We start from the raw sequence: 24,291 nt of genomic DNA, 5'->3' as shown, positions 1-24,291 counted from the left end.
ATTACCATAATTTTAGCAAGATGTAAGACTCTGTTTTCAATTAATCACTCCTTGAGGCCATAAATGTAAGCTATTAGTTCAAGAAAAAATAAGGCTACCGTTGGTGAGAGAAAGAGGAAGAGGAGGAGTGGACATTATTGATGAGCTCTTTAATGGGGCTCTTTTATCTCTTTAAGTGCCAATGCTGACAATGAACCTTGCAGATTTTCTGGCTAGCTTCTGCTCCTTTCACAGCTGACCAGTGGTGACAAAGAAAGGCTTCATCTGCGCCCCATAGGCGATGACATTTGCAACTTCTAGCTCTATTTTGATGAGCGAATGCCCAGCCGTCTCTCGTGACTTGGAACACAATTTCCGAATGCTGAGATGAAGATAAAAATGAGGAGGACAATTAGAGAAGAGAGAAAAAGAGAAAGAATGTCGAAGGGATTAGAGTGATTCTTATTTTTGTGGATAAAGGAGAGAGAAAGCCATAAATAGTGTGCTCAAAATTTGAAAAAGGATTGAAATTTAAAAATTTTTGAAGAATTGCGCCCAAAATTTGCCATCGATCCCGTTCAAATTATTGCAGTATGCTCAATTACCTTTTCATTGCGTGAAGAATCATTGTGCAAAACAACACTACATCCTTCATTCAGCTAGAAAGGTTTGGGAACACCCATCACTTTCTTAGAAACTATCTAACAGTACCAAATAGTATGTTATTTTACTGTTTGACTAGTTAATTATTATATATTTATAGATTATAGATTAAAGATAAGAAGCAGCAGCACAAATTAAAGTAGCTAAATAGGAAAAGGGGAGTAATCACAATCAAATGTTATATAATGATTAATACTTCTCCCTCCACCCATGATTAAATAAGCGACATAATATATATTATAAATAAAAAAGTACATATTTATTTTTATTTAATAAGGTCTCTGCCCAATGTAATTGCCAGGAGGATCATAGTTGCAAGTAATGAAAGTGCCTCCATTATTGTCGCAAATCACTTTGGCACAACCAACGCGCAATGTGTTTTTCCAAACCACTTGAGTATAATGACCACACATTTGATTATCAGCACATGAGTTTGACATGTAATCAAAGTATGCCTTTTCGTCTACCCATAATTTCACACCATCTACACCTGAAAAATCATTACTGCTACTCCATGCAAGGTTCTCTCCATAAGGGCCATGTGAATGGATCAGCTGGCAATCTTTTCGCCGTTGATTGGCATAGTTTTGTGCATATGCTGCAACAGAATCGTCCCAAATCAAACTTGGTTCTCCCACTTCTGATCTTGCTACATTGTGTGCATCAACATAGTCTTTTGGTGAATCATGAGCATATACATAACCCATAATGCATAATAATGAACCTAAGATAGTGATAGGAGAAAATGAAATCTTGCATGTTTTCATGTTCTCTTATGCAATTGTGATTTTTGTTTGTTTGTTTGTAATGTATGTATTAATGTGTTTGATGAGAATTGTTAAGGTTATAGCGAGGTATTTATAAGAATCAATCTTTACTTGGAAAAGTAAGTTGTTGTAGTTGTTTCAAAAGATTACCGGATCCATAACAATGAAAACAAGTAATGGATGATTTGTTTTCAATATTTTGTTACACGGTTGAATTAACTTTGTTATAAATTAAAATCATGATTCAACAAAAACGATTCTATCATATGATAACGCATGTCTTGTTAAGTAGTATCCTAAGTATAGAAGAAAAAGATTAACATCATAATTAATTAAGAAGAGAAGCTAGGCTGAGTTTCTATGTAGCAGTTCGAAGATGAAGCAATTTTTGTAAAATTATAGGATGACTAAAAGTGTAGAAAATAATTTTTGAGCCTCTTTTAATATTTTATTATCGATGTCAAATTAACATTTTTGCAAAAGCTATGACGACTCAACAAGTCTTTGAAACTATATATAAAGATTCTATTCGTGATAACATATTATTGAGTTGCAAATTAACATTCTTATATGTCACCAAAGTACTTATTCTAAAAAATTAAATTGATAAGACGGTAATATTAATTATTATATCTCTAACATAAACGTGTCCAACAAAACATATAAGAAAGATTACATGAAAAAATTTCCACGAACAACACGGGCTCACAACTTATACCCAAATCCTTACATATTTGCACTAATAATTAAAGCCTCACAATATATATTACTCCAGCATAGACCATAAGATATTGGTACTTATTAATTAGTAGATAAATATTATCCAACTCTTTTTAAATTAGAAGATAAATTATTTTTTGTGATATATCTTCTTATTATTAATTGAAATAAAATTAATTGACTTATCATAATTAACTTTAACTTTAATCTAATCTAAATTTTATTAATTTAATTAATTAATCATAATGTAACTTTTTTTTTGCAAATTATAAAAATTATTAAAAAATTAATTTTATAATTTTTTATTTTTTTTAAATTATACATTTATTAATCAATTTCAATCGCAAAATAAAAAATCTCAAAAGACAAAGAATAAATAAAAAAATTCAAGAAGCACAAAAATTTTAAATTTTTTAAATTTGCTCTCTCTTGCTTTCTTAAATTTTAAAAAAAAAATAATAAAATATAAAATAGAATTTCTCTAATTATTTTTATAATTTGTAAAAAAATTATATCATAATTAGTTGATTAGGTTAACAAAATTTAGGTAAAATTAAAAAAAATTATATTATAGTTAAAAATCATTAGAAAATTAAAATTTTATTTTATATTTTTTTTCAAAAACTTTAAGAAAGCAAAAGAGAGAAAATTTTGAAAATTTTAAATTTTATGTGCCTCTTGATTTTTTTTATTTATTCTTTGTTTTTTGAGATTTTTTGAGATTTTTTATATGTTGTGATTGAAATTGATCAATAAATATATAATTTGAAAAAAATAAAAAATTAAACTTTTTTAAATAATTTTTATAATTTGTAAAACAAAGTTATATCATGATGAATTAATTAAATTAACAAAATTTAAGTTAGATTAAAAATTAAAATTAATCATGATAAGTCAATTTATTTAATTTTATTTAATAATAAGAAGACATATTTTAAGGATAATTTATCCTCTAATTTAGAGAGGATCGAATATAATTCACCTAATTAGTATGGTCGTTTACCAGGAAAATTTTCTGGAGGGTTATAGTTACAAGAAACTATGTAGGCTCCATTGCTGCATTGGACCCTAGCGCAATCAACATGAGTAGCGTCACCCCCAAACAACCTGCATATAGTGACGACAAATACCCCCAATTCATGAGTATTGTTTCTGTGCCATCCATGCGTTCACAGCTTGTGCTCCAGTAAACTCTCTTAATCGTCCCGTTGCTATAACACCACTCGCCATGTTCTCACCAAAAGGACCATTTGATCGAATCGGCATGCAATGCTTAATTTGCTTACCCAAGTGCAGCTATGCATATAATTCTAGTCTCTTGTCCCATTTCAGTGGTTTAACCCTAACTTTTACATGCGCTGTGTTGTGAGTTTTAAGATAATTTATTGGAGAATTTTGAGCTGATAAACACCAAGGGAGTACACCCATTAAACTTATTATTAGCCACACTAATAATAATATCTTCATTTTTAATATTGTTCTCTGATTGCAAAAATTAAAGGCGATTGTGTTATTTGTCTAGTATATGATTGGTATTTATAAGATAATTATTGGCCTAAATATTACATCAAGGGACAACAATTTCAAAGCTTGTCTGATGTGCACCTGGAAGGTAACCAGGGAGTATATATATATATATATTAAAATTACTTTTAAAATAAATTATTAATATATTTATGTATAAATATATGTGTGATTTAATTTATTTTTAATGTGTATTTATATTTTAATATATATTTTATACTTATAAATAATTTTAGTAATTAATTTTAGTATATACATAAAATAATTAATATAGTAATACACTTGAATGGATGCATATATTTAATTTACTTGAGGACAAAAAAGAGAATATTTGTGCCATTCTGTATGTAGCATGCTCCATTCTCATCCTCCAGTGAGTATTGAATCTCGAAAGAGATGGTTAAGAGACACAGACCCTCATCCATCTGTGCCAACTTGCGTTGGTTATGGCACACTATAATTAATAAGAGATATTTTGCAATATAATTAATATATAACACGGTAATTAAAAATTCTAAATTTAAAATTTGAATGAAATATTAACAAATATTTTAATTGGATAGTTGGATTAAGAAAAAATTTAAAATAATATTATTAAAATACGTTAGTGTAACCGTTTTAAGACATTAGTAACCATATGTTCAAATAATATTAATATCTCATTCAATTTAAATAATAATAAAATATATTAAATTTTTTAATTAGTCTAAATTAAATTATTAATATTTTTTTATTATTTTAACAAATTATATTTGTATGTATGTCTATAAAAAATATATTTTTATATTTTTAAATACTCATGTCTCGTTTACAACTTAAAATTTATGTCTTGTAAACAAAATATATTCATAACTAATTCATTTACATTGTAAACGAAATAAATAATAGGATATAAATTTATAAATTATATCCAAATTATCTATATCAGTAACTAAAACGTTTAAATTATTTATTTAAAAGAATTCGTTATTAATTTTTTATTACTACTTTATAATTACAAATTATTAATTCAATATTCATGTCACCAAATAATTGATTGATTTATTTAAATTTTGTACTAATTGACCGTAAAGTAGATAATATTCAATTGACAACTAATCATAATAAATAAAAATGATTAGAGAAAAAAGTGTTATTTAGACATCTCGTAAAAGAAAAAATTATTATTTTTTATTTATTTTTATTCAGTATGATTAGTTGTCGATTAAATGTTATTTACTTTACAGTCAATTAGTACAAAAATTTAAATAAATAAATCCATTATTTGGTGACATGAATATTGAATTAATAATTTATAATTATAAAGTAGTAATGAAAAATTAATAACGGATTCTTTTAAATAAATAATTTAAACATTTTAGTTACTGGTATAGATAATTTAGATATAATTTACGAATTTATATTTTATTAGTTATTTCGTTTACAATGTAAATGAATTAATTATGAGTATATTTTATTTACAGTGTAAATAAGATAAGACATAAATTTTAAGTAAATAAAATAGGTACACTCGTGATATGCTATTTACACTATAAACGAGATATAAATATTTAAAAATATAAAAATATATTTTTTATAGGCATACAAATATAATTTGTCAAAATAATCAAAAGATATTAATAATTTGATTTGAACAGATTTAAAAAATAAAAATTAATATATTTTGTTATTATTTAAATTGAATGAGATATTAATATTATTTAAACATGCAATTACTAATATCTTAAAACGGTTATACTAACGTATTTTAATAATATTATTTTGAATCTTTTCTTAATCCAACCATCCAATTAAAATATTTGTTAATATTTCATTTAAATTTTAAATTTAGAATTTTTAATTACCGTGTTATATATTAATTATATTACAAAATATCTCTTATTAGTTATAGTGTGCCATTTATGATATATCCATCTACCTATCAATAAATTCTCACTATCAATCATATAAAAATTCGTATATGTTTTAACAAATTTTTATTAACACTTAATTAAACGCATCAAAAATGCAAAAACGAAAAAAAAAAAAGCCGTAATAGTACTTTATTACACACACTCCTTTTAGCCAACCATGCCAAACCCTTCTCATCATTTCTATTTCACAAATTTTAAGATAAATTTAGAGTGGTTCTTCAACCCACTACTAAATTTGAGGAGAGATATGAATAAATATAAAGGATTAACTAGTTTATATTGGTACTTCACTATATATATTGTATTACTTTATTATTAAATACTGTAGTTACAATTTCAATGAATAAGATTTAATTTTACCTTTTCGCTTTCACTTCCACTTCCACGTTTCATCCTTTCACTATTTTCATCTTTCACGTTTCAAATCTCTTTCTCCTTTTCAATTTTACTTTCTGTATCAATGCATGAGAACACAGTCATACTTTCAATTTCTTACTCTATCTCAATTGCTATTACATGCGTTACTTTAAGATCATGCCACAGACTACATCCCATAGTGATTTTGGTAGACAGTATCACTGAATCTCCCTAATTAATTATGAGAGCATTGAAATGATATATCCAAAAAGATCTAATTATTTAAGTAAAACCAATGAGGCTCTGTCCTTTCACATTGAAGGCATGCTGTGACGACCCACCCAATCAGAGTCTCAAATACTTCATTTATGGTGAGCAATCAAGTAAAACTAACGGACTTGGACTTGTTCACTAAAGTTTCGTTTGGTTAATGTATAAGATGAGATATAGACATAAAGACACAGATATTAAAGACATAAACATAAAATATTTGTGTTTATGTATTATGTTTGATAAAAATAATGAACAAAACACAAATATTTGAAAAAGACTGAATTATCCTTCATTTAACCACAATTTTATCAACACCACTGCACACCTATCACTTCAAACGCTACATGTCATTACCTTTAAATTTTTATTTCTTTTCATATTTTTTCTTCTAATATCATCTCAAATTATCATTCAAATATTAAATATACAATTTTTTTTGAAAAAAAATAGAAAACCAAAGCCTAAAATTTATCAAAGATTAATTAAAATTTAAATAAATAAAAAATTAAATGTATAATTTTTTTTTGAAAAAAACGGGAGAACAAATTTGGTTGTAAAATCTAAAAGAGGAAGTAAAAAAAGAAATATTTGAAGAGATAAGAGGACAAATTTTGAAAATTTAAAAATTGAATAAGGATAAAAGAGTAAAAAATTAGTGTCCCACAAGTTGTCTCAGTGTCTCATCAAATTGGAAGTACACAAATTTAGTGTTTCCGTGTCCATCCGTGTCCTCTCGTGTCCATCAAAATTCTGTGTCTCACCAAACCAAACAGCAGACATGTGTCACCGTGTCCATGTCTCATTGAAACATGGACATCAACCAAACACTACCTAAATAACCTATAGTAATTTTCATTATTCATAGTTAGAAAAAGTCATATAAAAAATTTGCATAAATAAACCAAAAAGAGATTTTATACAAGAAAATATATTAAAAATATAATTATTTATTTAAAATTTTTTGAATTTTTTATTATAATATTATTTTTATCAAAATTTTAAATTAATAAAAAATATATATATAAATATTTATTATATTTCTAATATTCTAAAACAAAATAGTACTAATTTAGTGCAAACATTTTTTTGTATGGTTTAAAAAATTTTTAAATATATACATAAGAGATTTATTTTTGTAGACTTAGTTAGAATTATGATTTGGATTATTTTTGTGTTATTGCTTGCCTTATAAATTTGATATGTGAATTATGGTCTTAGTCCTTTTGCTCCTTTCTTAAAAGAGTCATGATATTTTTAACTTTCTAAAGAAAATAGTATTAATTAAAGGTAGTTACTCCAATAAAGATTGTATGATTGTCATCATGTGAAGATATTTTATTTTGACCATTGGATGATAGATTGTAGGATTTGATTTTTATTTAAAGTAAAAGCGTTATCTTTATTCAAAGTGTTACTAAACAAATAAGTTACACTTTTTAAATAAGGATCATCATGAGAAGATGTTTTTGGCATCTTCATGGAAGTAGTTGCCTTAATTAAATGCAGGCATTCTTAACCTTTTAAACGCATCCAGCGAAACATAGAAATAGGGTAAAGTACTAAATTGGTCCCCTAGGTTTGGGCGTAATTCTGTTTTGGTCCTTAAGGTTTAAAGTGTTCTATTTGAATCCAAAACGTTTTCATTTAGCATCAATTTAGTCCCACAGTGAGGTCAAAATTAAATAATTAACAAAATATCCTACATAACAACAGTTCAAGAACAAAATCGATAATCTGGAGAACAAGTACAAGCTCTAGAGGTACAAAATCAACCATTGATACATCAATACATTTATTTATTATTTTTTATAATATAAATAAAATATTTTCTATAAAACTAAAGAAAATGATAAATAAATGTATTGATGCATCAATGGTTGATTTTGTACCTCTAGAGCTTGTACTTGTTCTCCAGATTATCGATTTTGTTCTTGAACTGTTGTTATGTAGGATATTTTGTTAATTATTTAATTTTGACCTCACTGTGGGACTAAATTGATGCTAAATGAAAACGTTTTAGATTCAAATAGAACACTTTAAACCTTAAGGACCAAAACAGAATTACGTCCAAACCTAGGAGACCAATTTAGTACTTTACCCCATAGAAATATTACATGAAAAGATTCCTCACGGACAACACTAACACGGGCTCACAAACTTATACCTGAATTCTTGTATATTTGCACTAATAATTAAAGCCCCTGAATATATACAGTATATTATTATGGATAATGCTAGGTAATTAATAACTTTTTTGAATAATATGAACAATCACCGATAAAATTAAAACACACTACACCTTCAAATTATCCATTTAAAACTTAATATTAGAATAATCATCCGCACATCTAGTAAAATAAACATCCTATATATCTATTATTCATATTGTTTAGTATTTTCATTACCTACCTATACTTTTTTGATTATTATTACTCCATAGTCCATAAGATATTGGTACTTATTAATTAGTAGGGTCGTTGATCAAGCAAATTTCCTGGAGGGCTATAGTTACAGGAAACCATGTAGGCTCCAACTTCGCATTGGACCCTAGCGCAACCTATATGAGTAGTGTCACGCCAAACAACCTGCATATAGTGACGACAGTAACCGCCAATGCATGAGTTGGATTTTTCGTCATAGTATTGTTTCTGTGCCACCCATACGCCCACAGCTTGTGCTCCAGTAAGCTTTCTGAATGCTCCCGTTGCTGTAACACCACTCTCTGTGTTCTCACCATAAGGACCATCCGATTGAATCGGTATGCAATGTTCAGTTTTCTGACTCAGGTGTAGGTATGCATATGATTCTAGTCTCCAGTCCCATTTTAGTGGTTTAACCTTAACTTTTGCACGTGCTGTGTTGTGAGCTTCAAGATAATCTTCTGGAGAATTTTGTGCTGATAAACACCAAGGGAGTACACACATTAAACTTATTATTAGCCACACTAATAATATCTTCATTTTTAATATTGTTCTCTGATTGCAAAAATTAGACGCGATTGTGTTATTTATATATATTATATGACTGGTATTTATAAGAAAATTATTTGCCTAAATGTTGCATCAAAGGTCAACAATTTCAAAGCTGATTTTGATGTGCACCCTGAAGGTAACCAGGGAGCACCGCTAATATATATATATATATAAAGAAAAAGAATTTTTGTTCTTCGTGGAAAAGGATTTGTTTTCTATAAATAAATACTAATGTAGTTACCATCATTTGATGCACTTGAACGCAAACATATATTTAATTTGCTTGAAAACAAAGGAGAGAACATTTGTACCATTATTATTAAGATTAATGATTAGAGCAGTGAAATTATCTATCCAAAGATTTAATTAAGTAAAACCAACGTGCCTCTGCTCTTTCATATTAAAATTAAGGCATGTGACCACCAAATTGTCAAAGAGTCAAATATTTCATCTATCTCGTGACCAATCATGTAATTAAACCTGTGGTGATTTTCATCATTCTTCATTAAGTAAATCTTTGAAACTACAAATATTCCATTCATAATACAATGTATGTCTTGTTAAGTTTTATCCTAAATATAGTTGAAAAAATTAACGTCATCATAACTAAAGTCTTTTGAAAATATATATATATATATGTGTGATTTCTTTCAAACCCATGCTATTTTTATGGGTAATTTATCCTTGCATATGTGTCATCATCTCAGTCATTGATAAAAAAAATTTTCAACCTCTCATTAATTCCTTCAATAAATGTGTTCACACTACATTGTATTTTATATTATTTACATTATACCACATAACGTATTTGTACTGTAATATAAATGGGTGCAATGTGCAAATAATTGATTTTACAAATCCCCCAAATACCAAAGAAATCAAAATCTTCCCCAAATACCATTTGAATGTCTCAAGCTTCTTCTTCTTCTACCTCTCAAAATACACTTCGAAGGAACTGCTTCTTCTTCAATCTCACTGCTTCTTCTCCCCTACTGTCCACTGCTCCTTCTTCTCTACCCTTCCTATAGGTGATGAGTGTGATTTTTTCGGCGACCCGCTCGCAAAACCTTCCCCAAATACCCCTGTAATGTCCATTGCTTCTTCTTCTACTACCTCACTGCTTCCTCTACCCTTCCTATAGGTGACGGATTTGATTTTTTCAGCGATCCACTTGCAAAACCTTCTCCAAATACCCGTGTAATGTCCAGAGCTTCCTCTTGTACCTCGCTGCTCCTCCAACCGTTCCTGTAGTTGAAGCGTTTGATTTTTCCGGCGACCCACTCGCAAAATCTTCCCCCAAATACCGCTTTAATGTCAACAGCCTCTTCTTCTACCTCATTCCTCTGATTTCTTCGGTGACTCATCGTTAGTGACAGATTTTTCCGAACTCCGTCGAAGACCCTGCCTACTGCTTCTTCGTCTAGGGTTACGCGGGTATCCTTTTCTGTGACTCACAGGCGGAGTGAAGTATTTCCGAAACCGTCGAAGAACGTAACTCATCCCCTTGCCGAGAACGGTTCCGTCGACCCACGTGGAAAACCCTCTCGAAAAATCATTGTAAGACCTACTGCTTCTTCTTATAGCTGATTCGTTTCTTTTTGTTGTCGATTTTCACAATCAATTTTGCGTGATTTGTTCTATTATTCACTTTCTTTAATCACCATTGATCGAAGCAGATTGTTTCAATTTTGAATGCAATAGTTGATAATAGTTGTTCATGGTGGTGTTTAATGTTAATCAGATTGATGGCCAGTGATGCATGCTCCTCAAACACGAGACGAGGCAGAGGCGAAGCCGGCGGACAACAGGAACTGATAGCTGGATATGCAAGTTCAAGTTCACTGCAACCTGCGGATGTAACAGATGGTGTTGCCCCAAAATACTTATGCGAAAAATATGCCATTTGTTACATGTCAAAGACAGACACCACTCCGAATAGGCTAATTTTTGGATGCCCATTGTTAAAGGTAAGCACCAAATTCTTCATGTATGATCACTAAGTTTATGCTAAAATTGGCTAAATTTTGAATTTTTGGAATGGAGGTTTAGAATATAGACTTTGGTTATTTTTCCTAGTTCAAGTTGTTGTGGATGTGATTTTTAGTTGTTTAGAATGGCATGCCTATTGGTTATGAAAATGATTTGATTTTGTAAGCGATATGCTGTTAAATTGGGTTGATATTGTATATGATTTGATATTGGTGTTGGTTAATTTTGAAGAATGATTGAGAACTGGAAAAAAGTTAATTTCTTGAAAATAGATGTACCTAGATTAAAAATGTTGATTTTGACATGAATTCACATTGAACCTGATCTAATATAAAAAATGGCTTTAAAAGTTGAAAGGATTTTTAATATTTAGCCTTTAGGGATTAATTACATTCACATATGTGGATTAGATTGAATTGGAGTGTTTTGTACCACCATACATTCATTGTTAGCATAATTAATATGTATTTATATTTCAATATATATTTCATATTAATAGTTAATTTTAATGGCTAATTTTAGTATATATATTTAGCATAATTAATATTAGATTTAATATAATTATTCTGTTGATTTCTATAATTTTATTAAATTTTTATATTTTTTTTCGATTGAGTTTTTATACTATATCAGATTTTATAATTAAATTTTTAACTATCATGACAAAAATACTGAAATTAACAGAATATTTTATTAAACAAAACGAATATGTCAAATACTTGGCTGAATATTTTGTATATTTTAACAAAATATTCTATTTAATTTTAACGTTTTTATTACGATAGGAACATACTTATAAAATTTGATATGGTATAAAATTTAATTAAAAGAATATAAAAACTTAATTAAAAATTCGATAAAATTATAGAGATGGAGAAATAATTAAACCTTAACATTAATAATATAAGAAGCAAGAGCACAAAGTAGCTAAATAGGAAAAGGGGAGTAATCACAATCAAATGATCTATTATATAATAATGAGTAATACTCCTCCCTCCACCCATGATTAAATAAGCGACATAATATATATTATAAATAAAAAAGTACATATTTATTTTTATTTAGTAAGGTCTCTGTCCAATGTAATTGCCAGGAGGATCATAGTTGCAAGTAATGAAAGTGCCTCCATTATTGTCGCAAATCACTTTGGCACAACCAACGCGCAATGTGTTTTTCCAAACCACTTGAGTATAATGACCACACATTTGATTATCAGCACATGAGTTTGACATGTAATCAAAGTATGCCTTTTCGTCTACCCATAATTTCACACCATCTACACCTGAAAAATCATTACTGCTACTCCATGCAAGGTTCTCCCCATAAGGGCCATGTGAATGGATCAGCTGGCAATCCTTTCGGCGTTGATTGGCATAGTTTTGTGCATATGCTGCAACAGAATCGTCCCAAATCAAACTTGGTTCTCCCACTTCTGATCTTGCTACATTGTGTGCATCAACATAGTCTTTTGGTGAATCATGAGCATATACATAACCCATAATGCATAATAATGAACCTAAGACAGTGATAGGAGAAAATAAAATCTTGCATGTTTTCATATTGTCTTGTGAAAATGTGATTTTTTTAGTTTGTTTGTAATGTATGTATTAATTAATGTGTTTGATGAGAATTGTTAAGGTTATAGCGAGGTATTTATAAGAATCAATCTTTACTTGGAAAAGTAAGTTGTTGTAGTTGTTTCAAAAGATTATCGGATCCATAACAATGAAAACAAGTAATGGATGTTTTGTTTTCAATATTTTGTTACACGGTTGAATTAACTTTGTTATAAATTAAAATCACGATTCAACAAAAACGATTCTATCATATGACAATGCATGTCTTGTTAAGTAGTATCCTAAATATAGGAGAAAAAGATTAACATCATAATTAATTAAGAAGCTAGTAGGCTGAGTTTCTATCTAGCAGTTCGAAGATGAAGCAATTTGTGTAAAATTATAGGATGACTAAATATGTAGAAAATAAATTTTGAGCCACTTTTAATATTTCATTATCGATGTCAAATTAACATTTTTGCAAAAGCTATGACTCAACAAGTCTTTGAAACTATATATAAAGATTCTGTTTGTGATAACACATTATTGAGTTGCATACTAACATTCTTTTATGTCACCAATGTATTTATTCCAAAAATTTAAATTGATAAGACGGTAACATTAATGATTATATCTTGAACATAAACGCGTGCAACGAAACACATAGAAATATTACATGAAAAACAACACTAACACGGGCTCACAACTTATACCCAAATCCTTACATATTCGCACTAATAATTAAAGCCTCACAATATATATTACTCCATAGACCATAAGATGTTGGTATTTATTAATTAGTAGGTTAATATTATTTAATTTTTTTTAAATTAGAAGATAAATTACTCTTTGTGACATATCTTTTTATTATTAACTGAAATAAAATTAATTGACTTATCATGATTAACTTTAATTTTAATCTAACCTAAATTTTATTAATTTAATTAATTAATCATGATGTAACTCTTTTTTGCAAATTATAAAAATTATTAAAAAAATTAATTTTATAATTTTTTATTTTTTCTCAAATTATATATTTATTAATAATTTCAATCGCAAAATAAAAAAAATCTCAAAAGACAAAGAATAAATGAAAAAATTAAGAGACACAAAAATTTAAAATTTTCTCTCTCTTGCTTTTTTAATTTTTTTTTAAAAAAAATAATAAAATATAAAATAGAACTTCTCTAATTATTTTTATAATTTGTAAAAAAATTATATCATAATTAGTTGATTAGTTCAATAAAATTTAGGTTAGATTAAAAAAATTATACTATAGTTAAAAATCATTAGAGAAGTTTTATTTATTTTTTTTCAAAAAAATTTAAGAAAACAAAAGAGAAAAGATTTTGAAAATTTTAAATTTTGTTTGCTCTTAAATTTTTTTCATTTATTATTTATCTTTCGAGATTTTTTATATTTTGTGATTGAAATTGATTAATAAATGTTAATTTGAAAAAAAATAAAACATTACAAAATTAAACTTTTTTTAATAATTTTTATAATTTGTAAAGCAAAATTACATCATAATGAATTAATTAAATTAATAAAATTTAAGTTATATTAAAAGTTAAAATTAATTATGACAAGTCAATTCATTTTATTTTATTTAATAATAAAAAGATATGTCGTAAGAATAATTTATTCTCTAATTTAGAGAAGATCAGGTAGAATTCACTAATTAGTATGATCGTTGACGAGGAAAATTTTCTGGAGGGTTATAGTTACAAGAAACCATGTAGGCTCCATTGTTGCATTGGACCCTAGCGCAACCAACATGAGTAGTGCCACCCCCAACAACCTGCATATAGTGACGACAACTACCCCCAATGCATGAGTTAGATTTTTTGTCATAGTATTGTTTCTGTGCCACCCATACGTTCACAGCTTGTGCTCCAGTAAGCTCTCTTAATGGTCCCGTTGCTATAACACCACTCGCCATGTTCTCACCGAAAGGACCATTTGATCGAATCGGCAAGCAATGCTTAATTTGCTTATCCAAGTGCAGGTTTGCATATAATTCTAGTCTCTTGTCCCATTTCAGTGGTTTAACCCTAACTTTTGCACGTGCAGTGTTGTGAGCTTTAAGATAATCTATTGGAGAATTTTGAGCTGATAAACACCAAGGAAGTACACCTATTAAACTTATTATTAGCCACACTAATAATAATATCTTCATTTTTAATATTGTTCTCTGATTGCAAAAATTAAAGACGATTGTGTTATTTGTCTAGTATATGATTGGTATTTATAAGAGAATTATTGGCCTAAACGTTGCATCAAGGGACAACAATTTCAAAGCTTGTTTGATGTGCACCTTGAACGTAACCAGGGAGCATCGCTTATATATATATAGAAATGTTAGGGACCAGCAATTTTAGTGTTTTGTAACCATTAATTGGTCATCAATAATGTTAATGATGTGAGATTACATCTAATGATAAGAGATTACTCACTTTTATTTTGATGATTAAATACTAATCAAAAAACACAAAAATTACTGATCTCTAAATTTTTTCATATATATACTAAAATTAATTTTAATTATTAATATATTTATATATAAATATATATATAATTTAATTTATTTTTAATGTATATTTATATTTTAATATATATTTTTTATTTATAAATAATTTTAATAGTTAATTTTAGTATATACGAAATATAATAGATATAGTAACACACTTGAATGCAGGCATATGTTTAATTTACTTGAGGACAAAAAGAGAGAATATTTGTGCCATTATCATTAATATTAATTAATTATCAGACCATTGAAATGATATATCCAAAGATCTAATTATTTAAGTAAAACCAATGAGCCTCTGCCCTTTCACATTGAAATTAAAGCATGATGTGACCCACCGAATTAGAGTCTCAAATACTTCATTTATGGTGAGCAATCAAGTAAAACTAACGGACTTGGGCTTGGTTCACTAAATAACCTATAGTGATTTTCATTAGGCAACTATTTCTATAAAGATGTTAAAAATATTTTTTTATGATAATTTTTGTTTAAAAAGTATAATTTATTTGTTTAGTAATATTTTGAATAAAGGTAACATTTTTACTTTAAATAAAAATTAAGTCCTACAATTTATTATCTAATGATCAAAATAAAATATCTTAGTATGATGACAATTATAAAATCTTCATTGGAGTAGCCACCTTTTCATTATTCATCATTAGAAAAATTCATATAAAAAAATTGCATAAATAAACCAAAAAGAGATTTTATATGAGAAATTATATTAAAAATATAATTATTTATTTAAAATTTTTTGAATTTTTTATTATAATATTATTTTTTATCAAAATTTTAAATTAATAAAAAAGATATATAAATATTTATTATATTTCTAATATTCTCAAACAAAATAGTACTAATTTAGTGCAAACATTATTTTTTTATGGTTTAAAAAACTTTTAAATATATACATAAGAGATTTATTTTTGTAGACTGGTTAGAATTATGATTTGGATTATTTTTGTGTTATTGCTTGTCTTATAAATTTGATATGTGAATTATGGTCTTAGTCCTTTTGCTCCTTTTTTAAAAGTAAGGGTGACAATGGTAGGGTAGAATAAGATACGGTTTGAACTCAATCCTAACCCTATCTGTGGGTTGAGATTTTTATATAAATTTAACATTATCCTATCTGTGGGTTGAGAATATCCAAATTCTAACCCTATCCGTTCTCAACCCGCGGGTATTCGATCCTATCCGCGGGTTACAAAAAAGATGCAAAATTATTATATAACTTCATAATAATTTAAAATAAAACTGACTTTTATGTAAAAAAAAAAGTATTAAATTATCAATTAATGATATTTTTTAAGTAGCTAAGGATCTTTTATATTTAGTAAGAGGTTTTTGATTCAACATCCACTTAAAACATATTTTTATATATATATATATATATATATATATATATATATATATGGTGCGAGTTGGTCAAATAGGGTTGAGATTCAACCCGCACCCTACCCGACCCGCACGAAAATCTACCCATTACGAATTGGGTTGAGAACCCTATCCGATCGGGTGGGTCAAGTTGAATACGCACGGATAAAATACATATTGCCACCCCTACTTAAAAGAGTCATGCTGTTTTTAACTTTCTAATTAAAAAAAATAGTATTAATTAAATGCAGGCATTTTTAACCTTTTAAACGCATGAAGCGAAACACAGAAATATTACATGAAAAGATTCCTCGACAACACTAACACGGGCTCACAAACTTATACCTGAATTCTTGTATATTTGCACTAATAATTAAAGCCCCAGAATATATATAGCAGATTATTATTACTCCATAGTCCATAAGATATTGGTACTTATTAATTAGTAGGGTCGTTGATCAAGCAAATTTCCTGGAGGGCTATAGTTACAAGAAACCATGTAGGCTCCATTGTCGCATTGGACCCTAGCGCAACCTACATGAGTAGTGTCACGCCAAACAACCTGCAGATAGTGATGACAGTAACCTCCAATGCATGAGTTAGATTTTTCGTCATAGTATTGTTTCTGTGCCACCCATACACTCACAGCTTCTGCTCCAGTAAGCTCTCTTAATGCTCCCCTTGCTGCAACACCACTCACTGTGTTCTCACCATAAGGACCATCCGATTGAATCGGTATGCAATGCTCAGTTTTCTGACTCAGGTGCAGGTATGCATATGATTCTAGTCTCCCGTCCCATTTTAGTGGTTTAATCCCAACTTTTGCACGTGCTGTGTTGTGAGCTTCAAGATAATCTTCTGGAGAATTTTGTGCTGATAAACACCAAGGGAGTACACACATTAAACTTATTATTAACCACACTAATAATATCTTCATTTTTAATATTGTTCTCTGATTGCAAAAATTAAAGGCCATTGTGTTATTTGTATAGTATATGACTGGTATTTATAAGAGAATTATTGGCCTAAATGTTGCATCAAGGGTCAACAATTTCAAAGCTTGTTTTGATGTGCACCTTGAAGGTAACCAATGAGCACCGCTAATATATATATATATATAAAATTAATGTATATGTCACAAGAAGTAATTTATTTTTTATTTTAAAAAGAGTAGAGTAGAATTCACTTATAGAATCAATGAAATAAGTATACAATGTGTATAATGGACTGATTTTTTGGGTAAATAAAAAAAAATAATCATCCGCTATCATACATGTTCGAATATATAGGATAAAATACTACTAATTTATCAAACACAATACATCCATACTATCCAAAATAACCATCCGAATACCAAGAATAATAAACATCTGATATCTGAATCGTTTTAAATAAATATCCGATACTTTAATTTTAATCTAAAATTAACTCCATTACATGCATTATACGAAACATGTATTGACTTGTACTTCCTCTTCACTTATATATATATTGATGCATTTGAATGCATGCATATATATTTAATTTACTTTGTCGAATGCATGCATATGTTTAATTTACTTGAGAACAAAGGAGAGAATATTTGTACCATTGTCATCAATATTAATTATTAGAGCATTGAAATCATCTATCCAAAGATTTAATTAAGTAAAACCAACGAGCCTATGCTCTTTCATGTTAAAATTAAGGCATGTGACCCACAGAATCGTCAAAGAGTCAAATACTTCATCTATCGCGTGACTAATCAAGTAAATAAACATGGTGATTTTCATCATTCATCATTAAACAAATCTTTGAAACTATAAATATTACATCCATAATACAATGTATGTCTCGTTAAGTTTTTTTCATATTCTAAGTCAAGTAATAAGTTAGATCCAAATTAAGTTAAGAAGGCCAAATCTTAAGGATTGGCTCACCGCCTATCCGACTTCTTTAAAAAAGTCAGAACCAGCACACAAAGACGAGTAACACTTATACAAAGTAAGTAACCGCCTCCTTATATTTTTCACTCACTTCTAGAAGAGAGATCCCAACAACCCTAAGATAAAGGGACGGTTATCCACCATCAGAAGTAGAACTACTTCAGCGGTGGTTATTGACTCGTCTCCTATAAATACCCTGACACACTCAGGTATAGTTAAGTTCGAATACATTCTAAACCTGCTTACTCCCTTTGCCGATTTAGGGATCGAAGTGTCTTTACAAGTACCACCCCCTTCTTTACATACACAACTCGGATGGCGGTTCCCAGATGTAAAGCAAGTCGGAGACCACCTTACTTGAACATTTGGGCCTCACAAACGAGCCCAATCATCTGGTTCTAGGTAAGCCCCGGAACATTGGCGTCGTTGCTAGGGACCTGGAAGATCAACCGACAATGGCAGACGACCAGCAAGAAGATGCACACACACCGCATCGGAGTCTGAGTAAAAACAACAAGACGTGGTCAACAACGATAGGGCAATAATATCCCTACAAAGAGCAGGAGGACAGCAGGGCGAAGGTCCCTCCAACACCCAGGAATAAAAAAGGATCTCCTCCGAGGTTCACCAGCCTGGAAAAGATGGGCAATCTCACTCTACTGAGTTAATGGGGTTACTGTATGGCCACCAAGGTCGACTCGAGCAACTAGAACAAGAGCTAGAACGACAGCGTGAAGCGGAGCAAAGCCTAAGGAAAGAGATCGAACGAAGAAGAGAGCTTGAAGAAAAGCTCTCAAGGCTGGAATCCAACCTCCGAAATAAGGACTCCCGTAGAGATCGAGAAGACACCCTGCTAGGAGAAGAGGACCCATTCATCGAAGATATCACGAGGGCTAAAGTTCCCAGAAATTTTAAGAGCCCTGATATAGACCTGTATGACGGGACGACTGATCCGGAACACCACCTCAGTAATTTCAAAAGTCGGATGTACTTAGCCGACACGTCGGATGCCACTCGTTGTAAGCCTTTTGCCAACGACCCTGACAAAGGCGGCCATGAAGTGGTTTGACGGCCTTCCCCCAAGGTCGATAACCAGCTTCGATGATCTCTGATCTTGCGCAATTTCCTTGCGATTTTCAATTCAAAAAGACAAGGTCAAGTACGCTCCTAGCCTGCTAGGAGTAAAACAGGAGGTCGGAGAACCCTGAGAGACTACATGGAGAGGTTCAACAAAGCGTTATTGGAAATCTAAGATTTACCTACTGAAGCAGTAATAATGGGTCTCGTTAATGGACTCCAAGAAGGACCCTTCTCCCAGTCCATCTCAAAGAGATACCCGACTTCCTTGATTGATGTACAGAAACGAGCTGAAAAGTACACCAATATGGAAGAAAATGGCAGGTTACGAGAACATAACTGGCGAATAGGGCATCCCAACCAATCAAAAGAAAAAGAAAGGAAGCCTAAGAAAAAGGAAGAAATCGGGTCTGAAAGGCCTAGAAGATATCATTTCTATACTTCCCTACGAGTTTTCCTGGTCGATGTTTACAGGGAAATCTGTCATACTGAAAAGCTACCTCCCCCGCGACCAATCAAGAACAAAAAGGGGGGGGGGGAGAGGGGAGGGGGCGCAATGAATACTGTGAGTACCATAAGTTGTATGAACATTCCACTAATGATTGCTACGACCTGAAAAATGTGATAGAAAAATTGGCCAGAGAAGGTCAGTTAGACAGATATCTCATGGAAATGTTGGACAATCATGGGAAGAAAAAAAGAGACGATGAAGGTCACAGACGAAGAAGGCCGCCCCCACAAACCCCCAAACGACATATTCATATGATATTGGGAGGCTTCGCAGGAGGAGGAGATACCAAATCATCTCGAAAAAGACATCTGAAAGAAGTTTACCAAGTCGGGAATGAAGGACTCGACATTCCAACCATTTCCTTCACCAAAGAAGACGGACAATGTATTGTATCTGGGCATGATGACCTAGTAGTGATCACCATGATTCTCGCCAACGCTCATCTACACAGAACTCTGGTGGACCAAGGAAGCTCAGCGGACATCCTGTTCAAACCACCATTTGATAACTTAGGATTGGACAAGGAGTTAAGAGCTTACCCTGACACTCTCTTCGGGTTAGGAGATACTCCCATTAAGCCACTGGACTTCATCTCCCTGCACACTACTTTAGGAAAGGGGACTAAATCCAAAACTTTGACATCGACTTCATTATCGTCGATGTAGTTTCTGCATACAACGCCTTAATAGGCACAATTCACCCTCTGTGAGATGAAAAGTTATAAACGGTAAATACACCAAAATTTTCCTAAAATATACCCAAATGTTCCTGATTTATACCCAAATGTCTGATATAAAATGCAGAAAATTCATCATAACTAGTACATTAGATTCAATTCAATACAAGAAAAAATGAACAGCAAATTTCACAGGTAAGATCCACGCATTATTCAGTTACATAATCATAAACTACTAACTGGATTCAAATTCAGATTCAATTATTAACTGGAATTAAACCACACTTTAGGAACTTCATTGGATTCAAATTCAAAATCCACTTCGCTCTGGTTTAGCTGACAATCTGAAGTTGAATCATCCATTATCTTCAAAACGATTTCAGAGCTTGATTTCAAAAACAATGGAAAACGAGAAAAACGAAGAAAGAGAACAGAGAGAGAAACTTACATAAACGGCGAAGGAAAAAGCATAGAGAAACGCACGAAAGAGATCGAAGAGAGAAGGTAAGAAAACGCAGAAGAAATTCGAAAAAGGAAATGAAATATTTTCAAAAAAGAAAGTTATATATTCGCGCGTTGATTGATTGAAAAATCTGTTAAGGAGGCGCGTGAAACATACGTGCCATAAAAGGCGCGTTTTAGAGATAAGAGATATTGAGAACTTATTAGACTTGTAAAGTGAAAAGGCTTGTATGTGAAAATTAATTGTATTTATAAAAGGATTAGTTAAAAATTACTCAATTATATCTATACGAGGACTCGTTTCTTATTGAGTTATATCAAATTTTAAATATAACAGATAAAGACTATGAAAATGTTTGGTAAGAAAAAAATATTAATAAAAAATAATTATAACTTATCTTATTTAATATTTATTAATTATTATAATAATTAAAAAATATTAAATAAAATAAATTTTAGCTATTTTTTATCTCCCTAATATACACTAATAGTATAAGTGCATAACTAACTCCTTTTGAACTAATAGGTAATTCAATAGGCACAGTATATAACAAAATTTTGAAAATAAAATTAAGGAATAGTAAGAATTCAATAAAACAAAAGTGTCTAATATCGTTTCACATTTCAAATACCATAAAATCAATTTGTTTTTGGTGGATTATTCAAGCAAGTGTTAAATATAAAATAATTAAATGTGGAGAGTCTATGCCATTTGAGCTATAACTCATTGGTAAAATTTGGAAAGATATGTGACTCGAACCCGCAACCTCTTAATTAAGTGTGGAGAGTCTATGCCATTTGAGCTATAACTCATTGGCAAATTTGAAAAGATAGGAGACTCGAACCCGCGACCTCTTAATTGAGTATGGGGAGTCTCCTATCTTTCAAATTTTTAGCCAATGAGTTATAGCTCAAATGGCATAGTCTCCCCATACTCAATTAAGAGGTTGTGGGTTCGAGTCTCCTATCTTTGGTAAAAAAAAAAAAAAAAGATGTTAAATATAAAATAAATAATATTAACTTCTAGATAAAATTCTCTAGTTTAATTTAGTTACTCCCGTGATTTGCGGCTGACTAGTGCAAGTTAACTATGGAAGTCTTCCACTATCTGCATTCTTCAATAATCTGCATCCGTAACTATCGATGCTAAGTTCCCATATATTTGGCTATTACTCTTATCATTTTATCATTTTGAGTATTTTTCTTCCAACTTGAATAGTCATCCTTATATACTAAGTCGCTATTTAAGAAAAGTAATAAGACCGTCCGGAGATTTTTACCAATCGATTTTATTAGGTAGATAATATTTTTTTTTGTAAATAATGTGAATTATGAATTTTATAATTAATCTAATAAAATAAAAAATATTTTATTTTTAAATTATTTTTTAAATTTTAATATTAAAATAATTATTTGTATATTTAATAAATTAAATATTCAATCATTATTAATTGAATAAATCAAATCAAAAGAAATAATTATTTAATTAAAAATAATAAACATAATCATCTGTATACCTATTAAATTAAACATTCAATATATTTATTATGGGTCACTCTATGGTACAGATCTAAATTTATACAGATATACATATATTTCTTTTCAATGTATCTTATTTTGACATCTGTTATCTTTCTTTTGCAGAATGAAACAGAGTGTCAGCAATATATGTGGGCGCTCCTCGAAGGCTCAGCTGAGCCAAATGGGATTTTTAGTGTGTTGCTTTTCATCAGCGCCAGCTTTGAGAATCGAACCTAATTGGCTGTTGAGTAACGTGATGGTTTGATCTTTTATAATTTATTATATGGCCTATAGATAATGGAGGAAAAAAATGAATGTGCTGGAAGAAAGCACAACTAGCATGGTTGGAGGGAGAACATTATTAGACATAGATGAGATGCTAAAAAACAGAGACAGTTCTTTTTATTAAATGAAATTTATTATTAAAGTATCCTTTATAGTATTTTTAATTTTTTAGAACCAAATAATTGTACATATAAATTAAGAATAATGTTTTAAAATAACAATTAAGACGTTTCTTTAAATTTGTTCGAACATTACAATTTAAAAAAAAATTGATAAAGATCAAGCTAATTTAATATTAACTCAATTTATTTTATTTTAATTAGGGAATGAACATACACAAATAATATTTCAAATCATTTTTGATAATTTTGCTTCAAACAAATTAATACTTAATTGTTAAAATGACTTGATCACATAACATTACTAACGATAAAATATTAATTTAGAAAAATTAGATGACACATCATGTAACAATCAAATAATAAATTAGAATAATTGGGATTTTTTTAATTAAATTTTCAAAAATAATTATTTTTCAGAAACACTATATTCCATCTTTTAATTTGCATCTTACATTGAATATTATCTTAATAAATATAATAACAATATCAAAACAATAATTATTACTATATTACAAATAATTATTTCAAATTACTATATGCAAAATAACATAAAATAGTTTTTTATATCTTAAATTCGTCAACATATCCATACAAAAAGAGAAACTAAATGAATAAGTCTCGGGTCGAACTCATTTTTATAGAGAAGTTGTATATATTCTCTGAATTAAGATTTTTTGATATAAACTTGATCAACATTTGTAGTCGATTGTCAAACAAGAATCAAACGAAACAATTCCAAACAAATATATATATATTCATAAATAAAGTTAATTTAATTTATTTTAGAGATAAATTAATTAATTAATTTTATTTAAAAAAAATTCACATAGAGAAGTAACAAAACATGAAATTGAGTTGCAAGATATATCGAAAATATCTCATCTTTCTAATTTTTCTTTCGACTATATATCTTCGGTATAAAAGGATTGAATTATAACTAAGATTTATTGGTAAAAAAAAGCAATTAAAAGATGTAGAAAAAGACAGAAAAAACTATGCGTGTAATCGATAAAAATTAGTATGATCAATGATTATAAAAGATAATAGAAAAAATTAAGATATTTATTAAAAAATTTCAAAAAAAATATTATG

General features: G+C 29.3%; 5 protein-coding genes and 1 pseudogene across 5 annotated transcripts; all 6 read right to left on the bottom strand.

The window, feature by feature from the left end:
- Positions 1–911: 911 nt before the first annotated feature.
- LOC107622004 (pathogenesis-related protein 1-like) lies at positions 912–1,409 on the bottom strand. Its single transcript, XM_016323947.3, has one exon. It carries the CDS (start codon positions 1,407–1,409, stop codon positions 912–914), a length of 498 nt encoding a protein of 165 aa, XP_016179433.1.
- Positions 1,410–3,115: 1,706 nt separating this feature from the next.
- Positions 3,116–3,596, bottom strand: LOC148579063 (pathogenesis-related protein 1A-like; annotated as a pseudogene).
- A 5,065-nt stretch (positions 3,597–8,661) lies between these two features.
- On the bottom strand, positions 8,662–9,156 carry LOC107620027 (pathogenesis-related protein 1A-like). The gene has a single exon (XM_016322253.2). It carries the CDS (start codon positions 9,154–9,156, stop codon positions 8,662–8,664), a length of 495 nt encoding a protein of 164 aa, XP_016177739.2.
- Positions 9,157–12,218: 3,062 nt separating this feature from the next.
- Positions 12,219–12,716, bottom strand: LOC107621693 (pathogenesis-related protein 1-like). Its single transcript, XM_016323714.3, has one exon. It carries the CDS (start codon positions 12,714–12,716, stop codon positions 12,219–12,221), a length of 498 nt encoding a protein of 165 aa, XP_016179200.1.
- A 1,678-nt stretch (positions 12,717–14,394) lies between these two features.
- LOC148579062 (basic form of pathogenesis-related protein 1-like) lies at positions 14,395–14,892 on the bottom strand. Its single transcript, XM_088488345.1, has one exon. It carries the CDS (start codon positions 14,890–14,892, stop codon positions 14,395–14,397), a length of 498 nt encoding a protein of 165 aa, XP_088344471.1.
- A 2,170-nt stretch (positions 14,893–17,062) lies between these two features.
- Positions 17,063–17,557, bottom strand: LOC148579061 (pathogenesis-related protein 1A-like). Its single transcript, XM_088501193.1, has one exon. It carries the CDS (start codon positions 17,555–17,557, stop codon positions 17,063–17,065), a length of 495 nt encoding a protein of 164 aa, XP_088357319.1.
- Positions 17,558–24,291: the final 6,734 nt, after the last annotated feature.

The sequence above is a fragment of the Arachis ipaensis genome, chromosome B10, assembly GCF_059453495.1.
Source record: "Arachis ipaensis isolate K30076 ecotype BB chromosome B10, ASM5945349v1, whole genome shotgun sequence".
NCBI lineage: Eukaryota > Viridiplantae > Streptophyta > Magnoliopsida > Fabales > Fabaceae > Arachis > Arachis ipaensis.
Note: the sequence above shows the minus strand (reverse complement) of the source record. Positions and strands in the feature narration are given on the sequence as shown.